Source organism: Molossus molossus, unplaced genomic scaffold, assembly GCF_014108415.1.
Source record: "Molossus molossus isolate mMolMol1 unplaced genomic scaffold, mMolMol1.p scaffold_m16_p_20, whole genome shotgun sequence".
NCBI lineage: Eukaryota > Metazoa > Chordata > Mammalia > Chiroptera > Molossidae > Molossus > Molossus molossus.
In genome coordinates, this window is record NW_023425356.1 from 49,131,399 (window position 1) to 49,141,377 (window position 9,979).

Genomic DNA, 9,979 nt, shown 5'->3' on the forward strand with positions numbered 1-9,979 from the left:
CTAGTGTTCCCCTTGGTGTTTGCTGGAGACTATTGAGGAAGGACCATATTTTATATCCTAGAAATAAATAAAACTCTCTCTTTCCAAAACACGCACCCTAAGCTCCTAGCACTTCACCCCTCTGCCTCACAATAACATAGTATCTGATGTATGAAAAGGTCTTATCTTGAACTTTATTTCTTCCTCTAAAAAGTAGTTTTCAAATGGAAATCATTTTTGATGTTGCACAGCACAAACTTCCTCTTGCTTTGGGAAATAATTTTTTTCTTCCGCACTTCCCCCTGTTCGTTCCTTTCATCCTCTTTATTTGTGTTGGCGTCTATAAAGCCTTCCATTCTGCTGAGTGAATGCTTTTGGCCGGGTACCAAGTGAGACTCAGCAGTTAGCCTGGAAGTATCGTTTTTTCCAATAGACAGAATTAGAAGGGAAACCCCGCCTCTTACACCCACTACTAATTACCATAAGACAAAATCCTGTTGTATCACTTGCCCATCACTTGCGAATTTCTGCTTCTCCGGCTCTCATTTCTGCAGAGAATGAGTTCAAGGCACATGGAGATTATGCCTCTACACCATGCAAGCCCTCCGGGGACACAGAGATGCTGCTGGAAACCATGGGTCTTGCCAACATCAGTTGCCGTGCTTCTAGCCATCTGCTTCAGCATCGTGGTGCTCACTGTCCCATCCCTCAAGGTAAGGAGACAGTAGTGCCTGAGGTTGCTACTGATTGTAACCCTTTGTCTTCTGTAAGTCTGCTTATTGTCATTGCACTCAGTATTATTGTTAGAGCTCATTGACAGGGGCATGGGAGGAGAGATAATATACATATAATTTTCAACATTGTCATGGCCTATGGCTTTTGAGGCTTATCTAAGAGTTTTGAAATGAAAGGTATTAGAAAAGGCTAAATGTGAGCTGCAGAACATGGGTAGGGGAAGAGCATGGCTGAACTCAGTCAGTCATTTGACAGATGCCTGTGGAGTATTTTCCCCCCCCCTTTTTGGAGCTTTGCTAAATAAATCCTCTTGGTGGAATCAAAGGATATAAAACATGATGCTTGCTCTCATTAGTCTAATTGAGGGAAGAGACCCCCCCCCCAAAAAAAAGGTGACAGAAGATGGAAAAAAGTAAATGACAGGTGGTGAGTGTATCTTGGAGAAGGGAAAGGGCTCTAAACAAGGACTAAGAAGGGCTGGATTCTGGTTCTAGGTCTCCCAATCACCACCTGTATGAATTTGAGAAAGACGTTTCATCTTTCTGGTTCTGTTTCTTCATCTGAAAAATGGCAGTAGAAGAATGCATCCATTTATTACAATGTCCCTTCTAGCTATAAAATACAGTGACTTGTCATTCATCTAAGGGTGGTATAGAACATAAATGCTTTAGAAGTTCGGGGGGTGGGGTGGGCAATGACTTTGGCCTAGGGTGATCAAGGAAGGCTTCATGGAGGAAGGGTGAGGCACATTCTTATTTGGGAAGCCCCTGATGCTTATTAGGAATTTCCCATTGAGTTCCAGTCCAAGTTCTAGGTCTAGTGCAAGGAATGAAGATTCCTTAGGTTTTCACTAGAAGTTTTTCTGACTGTTGACTGCAAAGCACTGGACCCAAAATGCGTTCTGTCAAATAGGATTTAACCCATTTTGGGGTATGTTTGAAGATTCTGAGCCTTGGGGAGAATCAGGTGATACATGGCCATTTAGGAAGGGGCAGTGATATGAAATCAGGAACTTCAGAAAGATTTTTCTAAGGGAATTGGCCAGCGAAGATTTCACAGATACCGTTCAACCACTTAAAATATTTGAAAGCAATGGAGAAAAAATGCAGGAGCAACGTAGTTGCTGGCGTTTAGCTGGGGCAAGTATAGCTCGGGGCCACATGTGTACACGGCAGTCCATTCATTTGTATTGCTTAAGTACACACAAACACACACAGGCACTTCTAACCACAACTCCAGTCTCCTAGGGGAGGCATCGAGCAGAAGCCTGGCGTTTTCTGAACCAGGGAAACTTTGAGCAGAGATCAGAGAGCTGTCAGGAGTTCCGAGTGTTTAGATTGCTGAAGAAGGGGAAGGATGAGAATAGCGGTAACTTAAATTTGGAAATGCTTTTTCATTCTGAAAACCACTAAAAGTCAAGTCTCATTAGCCAGATGACCTTGAAGAACACAGGGCACGTTATGTGTCATCCGTCCCTGCACGTGGGGGACGCAAGGCATGGAAGAGAAGGAAGGTGTCTTTCTCAAAGGCACACAGTGGCTCTTGCAAAGGGACAGAGGAGGTCTAGAAAGTCCAGGGGCATGGAGGACACCTCTTACCAAAACTGAACGTGATCCGTCTCATATGTTTCAGCTTTGATTCTGGATTCTCTCTCCCAGACAATAGGCAGCTTTTCAAGGAAGGTTCTGCCCCTAAAGAAAGAGCCCAGAGTTTGTTCCCAATTTGGAGATGTTTAATAGGCTCTTAGGAAGTGGTTCTGAAAGGATGCCACAGAGGTGTATTTCCTGTGGGAAAAGTCAGTGGCCTGGCCAACAGCACCACCTCCTGCATTGCATCTTTTTTTTTTTTTTTTATCTTCATCCGAGGACATTTTTGCATTCATCTTCAGATAGAACAGGAGGGAGAGAGGGAGGGAGGGGGAGAGAGAGAGAGAGAGAGAGACATCGATGTGAGAGAGACACATCAACTGGTTGCCACCCACACGGCCCCAACTGGGGCCGGGGACAAACTGCAACCGAGGTACGTGCCCTTAGCGGGAACCGAACCCGGGACTCTCTGGTCCATAGGCCGAACTTTAACCACCGAGCCAAACCGGCCAGGGCCCGCATTGCACTTTCCATCGACTGTGCCGCCCTTTCCTGGTGGCACAAATACACGTAGTTGGAAAAGATGCCTGAGTTGCTGGCGGGTGTGAGTTATAGTCACTGGGCTGCTTCCACCTTCTCATAATACCCATGAACCGTGGAGTTTAGATTATTTTAATCCACACTCTTATTTTTATACACAACATCTCACTTTCCCGATTCTCTAGGCAATAATTCACCAAGCTTTAGACAGAAAGATTGGCCCCTTCTGGACCCACAGCAGTGTCTTTGGGAGAAAATTATCTTCTTTTCCCTCCTCCTTTCAGACAACAGCCAACTGCTATGAGCCCAAGCCATTTGGTCAACTCCCTAGTGACAATAACCTCACAGAAGTTGTCCCTAAGAGACCAGATGTTCAGGTTTTTTTTACCCTTCTTCAGTAAAATGAAGGATATTTCCAAAGGGGGAAGTTCTGCTTCTACCTAAAAGCAGAATGGACTCTATTTTCAAAGGGTGATCTGATGAGGGTTGGTTTGGAGAAAGAATTATTAAGCTTTGGCCATTTGAACCCAACTATATAAATCTTAACTTAAACAGGGTTATGAGAGCAACTGATCCTCTTCAGCAAAAATGGATCAAATTAAACCAAGCTCGAGGTCCCATATGCTTCTTTACAAGTGGATATTTGCTTCTTCCAAGCATGTCAGAATTATAAATAGAAACTGTCCCACAGGGTGGTAGGATCTAGACCTGTGAGTCAGACAGACTCTGTTTGGATCTCAGCCTAGCCTTTTTATCAGCTGCATGACCTTGGGCTAGTTACTTAATCTCTGTCATACATTTTCATATCTGCAAATGTGATGCTGCTAATCCTCATTTTATAGACTTGCGGTAAGGGTTAATGAGAAAGCACAGTGCCTGGCCCGCGGTAACCTCTCCGTTGACTGCAGTGATTACTATTGATACCATTATTATTAATGACAGTACAATGAAGATGAATTTCAAAAGACTTTAACAATATGGGTGTTCCTTGCTTATGTATTTCACTTCCTCCACCAAAGATGATACCTCCCTGCCAAATAGATGATTTTTGTGATTGGACAGATTTTCATTTGTGGCAACAGAGAATGTCACAGTGGTGATTTCTGAAGCTTACCCAGACATTACCATGGCCCACGAGAGAGTGTACAAGATTTCTGTCTCTGGCAATCAGTCTATGACCTTAAGTTTCTCCACATTCTTTATTCATGAGAGGGCAGAGCATAGATATGATCTGCGGCTCATACTTTGGCATCCATTTATATTTAAATTGTTACCTAATGGCTCCATGTATGAAATCATGAGGAAAGAGAGATAGAAAGATCGATGAGAGAGAACATTGATTGGCTGCGTCCTACACGCCCCTCACTGGGGACCTGGCCCAAAACCTGGGCATGTGCTGTGACTGGGAATCGAACCAGCAACCTCTTAGTGCATGGGTCGATGCTTAACCACTGAGCCACACCGGCCGGGTGTAATCATGTCTATCTAGAAAGATCATAAACTTCTTAAGAGGCAAGGACCATAAATTACTTTTGTTTCTCTTGCTGACTGTGCTAGAATAATGCTGAGAATATAGCTGCTTGAAGTGTTATTCAATTCTTCATTATAATCAGCATCATTATCAAAATAGGTACTATTTAATGAGCAGGAGCAGAGAGATATCTGAGCAAAGCCATTCACAAGAATGACCCCATTTAAATCATGACCAGCCCTGGCTGGTTTGGCTCAGTGGTTAGAGTGTTGGCCTGAGGACCGAAGAGTCGAGGGTTTGATTCCAGTCAAGGGCATGGACCTCAGTTATGGTTGAATCCCTGGCCCTGGTTAGGGTCATGTGGGAGGCAACTAGTAGATGTGTCTCTCTCACATCTATGTTTTTCTTCCTCCCTCCCTCCCTCTCTATCTGAAAAAAAAATCAATGGAAAAATATCCTTGGGTGAGGATTAAAAACAAATAAACAAACATGACCAATTTCCATGAGCCATGAGCTAGGTGGTACTATATTTCTCATTTTATAAATGAGGAAATTGAAGTTCTGAGACTCCCTATCACATGCCTATCATGAGTTAAACTAAATGAAATTTCAACATCTCTTCTAAGAAACCCCAAGATGAGGATGAAATAATTGCAAAAGCAAAAACAATTGTAGGAATCCAGTGATTTATTCTAAAAATAATGGCTTTCAAACATTTTGATTGCAACCTCCTACTGAAATAAAAATTGTTTTTATTTTGATTTCAATCCCAAAATATATGCTAACTATTATACATTATATATAAACACTAATACTATATATTAAAAAGATACACAAAATAGAAATTTATAAGGATGAACCAAATGATATGCTTAATGTAGTTTATTCACAGTGCAAAACCATTTTGCTTTTACCAAAATATTATATTTTATAGACTATGTTAATATATAACAAACACTTCTAAGATAACTGAACGAATATTCTAGTAGAGTAATTTATTCAATATATTACTTTTATTTTCTTATCTTAGTTTAACACTTTGTGATACAGTAATTTGAAGGTTATACTCTAAGTTAATGTACTTTGATTCATGGTTTTGCTGCCATAACTGACAAAAGACCTCACAGAGAAATGTAGATCAAAATGGAAAAATGCATCCTTGAGTGTGCTTACCATGTCATGACACTGAATTTATTTTTAAATCCTCACCCAAGGATATGTTTTTATTACATTTTAGAGAGAGAGGAAGGAGAGAGAGAAGCCCCCATCAGTTGCCTTCTGATACACCCTGACCAGAGATCAAACCCACAGCTGAACTATGTACCATGACCAGAAATTGAAACTGAAACTTTTTATCTTGTTAAAAATTTAAATAAATTTGGCCCCCACTCCATTCATGCCTTTCCTTCCTTCCTTGCACAACTTAAATTCGTGGTTTATAATGATAACCCTAACCCCGCAGCCATCCACTCACTTGTTTTGTCTTGTTATATACTAACATCGAAACTTCAACCCTGGAGAATTGTCAACACCAATGAAATCCAGCTGCTCTGTGTCTTTTGCAATTGAAATACAGCTGAGGAAAAGGCCTCGTTGAAAGGGCTTACTTTAAATTTATGGCCATTAACTTCAAGTGGGACCTCAGTGTTGCTCTGTAAAAACCTACAACCCCTACAGTCCACTGTATCTCCTCTATTGGACTAGTTCATTCCTTGGACTTCTCTTTAAACAGCCAGTGTCTCTTCCCCATTCTCTCACCTGATATCTTTGCCTTCAGGTTCTGTGAGAAAAAAGAGGAGACAGGAAAGGGTTCCCAAGCTCCCCATCACATCAACCACTCATCTGCAAGTTGGTCCATGTGTACTGTGTTTTCCTCTTGTCGCTGTGTGTGAATTGTTCATGCACGTATGTAAGGCCGTCTGTGAACTAGATTCTGCCTTCTCTTACCTACTCAAGGACATTGTTCCAGCAATGATCTCCCAGCTCTTTCATATTACCCGCTCCACTTTCTTGAAACACTCCCATCAAATGGCCACAGATAACCACATTGCCATTTCTCTCAGATTCAAACAAACAAAACCAAAACAAACAAGCAAAAATAGCTCTGACCTCTCATCCCCATCCAGGATCCATTCAATTTTCTGTTCTCCCTTACAGCAAAATTCCTCCAATTTCTCTTTTTTCTCATTTACTCTTAAATTCATTCAAATTAAGCTTTGTCCTCATCACATCACAGAACCCACTTTTGCCAAGAACCTCAATGACTACCAGGTCCATCGGTCAATGCTCTGTCCTCTTCAGCATTGGAGACGGCTGATCACCTCTCTTCTTTGAAACACTTTCTTCTCTTGGTTTCCAAATATCACACTCTCTCTGTTTCTTTCCTGACTTCCTCACCTTTCCTCAATCTTCTTGCCGGTTCTTCCTCATTCCCTGACCTCTAAACATTACAGTGTCCCAGTAACTCCTCTCCATCTACACTTACTGACCTGATGACCTCATCCAATCTCCTGTCTTCAAGCATCACATAGTAGCCAAAGAGTCCATATTTATATAATCGGTACTCCTCAAATTCCATCCTCATAGATCTAGCTGCCTATTGGACTCCCCTACCTGGATATCTGATAAGCCCACACAGTTGATAGGTCCAAAACCAAACTCATAGTTCTTTCTGCTCCCCTCAATTGATTCCTCATTTAAGTGACTTCCCAGTGCCCCAAATCTTGGAGCTTTCTTGATCTCTTCTCATTTTCTCATCCCATACCCATGCCAGGACTCCTGTGGGCTCCATTTCTGATCACCTATCACCATGTCCACTGCTAGAACCTTGGTCGGGGGCACTGGGCTTTCTCGCCCAGATGGCTACAGAGATCTCTTAGCTGGTCTCACTGTTTCCACCCTTGCTTCCCTCAATTCATTACTAGCTCAGCAGTCAGAGAAATCCCGTAAAAGCAAACGTGGAACGTCTTTAGGTTCAAAAAATCTCTTGAGCACTTGGCCGGGGGGAACCAATAAACTTTACATAGTACAATTTTTTTTTTGTTATACTTTATCTTAATACAAGTATTTACAGCACATAAACTGTGGTATGTTGTAACAGTTTGAAACCGGTCTCTTCAGAATATTTCAGTTATGATATATGACACGTGATTGCCTGGATATTAAACAAGGGTGGCTTGATCAACCTGAGCTGTACATATTTCTATAGCTTAATTACTTGTTATGTAAAATAAAAATAAACATAAATAGAAATCGATTCCTTTATTCTCACATGCCAAGGGATCACCTGTGTAAGCACCGGACTGTGGAAAGTACTGTTTATAGAAAATTTCTATAGCCCAAGAGGGTGGGAGTCCAAGATCAATAGTTGTCCTGTAGGTAGAAGTTAGCTGGATAAAATGAGACCTTAACTTTGGCCTAGAAGGCCAAAAAGGGGTGAAGGATAAAGCCAGCCATTTGTAAAAAGAAGCCGAGAGAACCAAGACAAAGTGGAGGGAAGATTTTTTTACATGGCTAGCAAAAGAAGTTTGCTTCCGGAATATGAAGCTCCAAATAAGTCAATGAAGAAAGTTGTGACATTGTCATCATCCTGACTGGTGTCTCTTTTTCTCCCCCTACAGATCATCAGTGAGCAGCACTGCGTCGCTAAGTTTGGTGAGTAGCCCTGTCTTACATGCCTCCTTTTTACTTTTCTTAGTATTCGATGCAAGAAGGCAAGTCCCCATGCTGTCAAGGACACCTTTATTCTATTTTATTCATTCTTCAGCTACTATTTATAACTGCTTATCAGTTGTCTAGGAGCTGAGGTTTCCGAGGTCAACCAGATAGATCAGAGCGTGCCCTGATGAAGCTTACATCAAGGTCACATCTCTGGGCAGGGACGCACCTCAGTCTTCCAGGCCTGGGAATCTGAGATCCAGGAACCTGCTGTTAATAAACACACAGTTTCGATGTCTACAGTTTTTCTCAAAGTCCTTCTCACATTTCAGATATTGCCGTTGTCCAGCAGAGTGTGTGGGGGGTGCCATTTTGTTTCTAAATGTATATCAAAAAGGAATGAGTGCTGGAGCGAGTGGCCACTTTCTCCACTCCTCTCTCCTCTTAGCTCCTGGGTCACTTTCCCTTGCAGTGACCTGGTATTTGCTTGGAAAACACACTAAAGTATACAGTTAAGCTGAACCTTAGAGTATTTCTTAGAATATATACAAATATATATGGAAATAAGTACATTTGGGGTTATTTACAGGTTTTAGGCCAAACACACATATTCAGCTGAGAGAGAACATTTCTAGAGATACCTACAACCCCTGTTTCCTAAACAGCCCAACCCCCCAGGCTTCCCAGGCTCCTAGGATTAGGGAACGTCTTCTTACTGGTCTCTGTCTTTGTCATTTGTTTTTGCTTTTCTCGTGAATGGAGTGGAACTCATGATATATTTGAAATTCCCTTTTGATGTGGTAAGAGTCGAGAATCAGGGAGCTGATGAAGTAATTAAATAATTATGTTTCCCATTTTTTCCTCTCCCTTATAAATTTCTTATAGGACCATTACCTTCAAAATGGAACATGACATCTCTTGAGCCTCGTTGTGTGCGTCAGAAAGCTGACTGGAAACTGGAGATACTTCAGGATGGCTTGTATTCGATTTATGGCCAAGTGGCACCCAATATAACCTACAAAGAAAAAGCTCCTTTTGTGGTGTGGCTACGTAAAAATAAAGGCATCCTACAAGCTCTGAAAAACATCACTGAAATCCAAAATGTAGGAGGGACTTATGAGTTGCATGCTGGAGATGTAATAGATTTGATTTTTAATGATGACTATCAAGTTCTAAAGAATAATACATTCTGGGGGATCTTACTGCTTGCCAATCCCCAATTCATCTTCTAGAGGCTTGATTTGGTCTCTTCATCCTCTTTGGCACATGCAGAGATCTGGTGGGTGAGCTGGAGAAGGCAGATTTTCAATGCCTGCAGTTTGGGTACACAAGTCAAACAACAGAAGTCCTCAGCAGGTGAATTTTATCTCTCATGCTACATCTGAAAGAGACTCAGAAGAAGGACCAAAAACAATTGGTTATCCCTGGCATTGGCTGAGCAAAGACACTACTAATCCATTGTAAAATGAATAGAGGTGGTAAAGGGTAGAAGCTTCTCAAAGAGTCTTTGTCTCATCTTTGAATTCCTAGGTGGAAAAACGAGGTCTTATTCTGAGGGAAGCCTTACTTGTATGCTAAAAGGATCCATATTCCTAGTCTCATATTCTTGGGCTGTTTCACTTTATTCTTCCCATACTCCCACCTTCTGAGACCCTCCTAATAAAAAGCAGTCGGACTGGTAGGGTGGCCACAGACATGCCAACACCACCCCACTTTAGATGTGCTACTAGAGGACAGAGAACGCTCTGGGGAGATGTTTGGATAGGAGCTCAGGTGGCATGGAATGAAATGCACTGTATTTGGGAATTTCCCTTGATTGCATTCATCATACTCAGGACGCAGGGTGCTTACTACAGCCGGTAGGTCGAAGGGGTGATCCTGGAGATTCACATGGGGCGTCGTGAGAACTTGTATGTGTGTGCGTCTAAACACTGTCAATGGTACAGGAGTGAGCATTAGTGATCTCACAAGACCTCCCCCAGAAATTGGTACGGCCAGTGCTGGATAACGT

At 42.0% G+C, this 9,979-nt stretch overlaps 1 protein-coding gene across 1 annotated transcript; it reads left to right on the plus strand.

The window, feature by feature from the left end:
* Positions 1-536: 536 nt before the first annotated feature.
* On the plus strand, positions 537-9,200 carry TNFSF18 (TNF superfamily member 18). Its single transcript, XM_036272005.1, has 3 exons — positions 537-692; positions 7,932-7,965; positions 8,854-9,200. Exons 1-3 carry the CDS (start codon positions 537-539, stop codon positions 9,198-9,200), a joined length of 537 nt encoding a protein of 178 aa, XP_036127898.1.
* Positions 9,201-9,979: the final 779 nt, after the last annotated feature.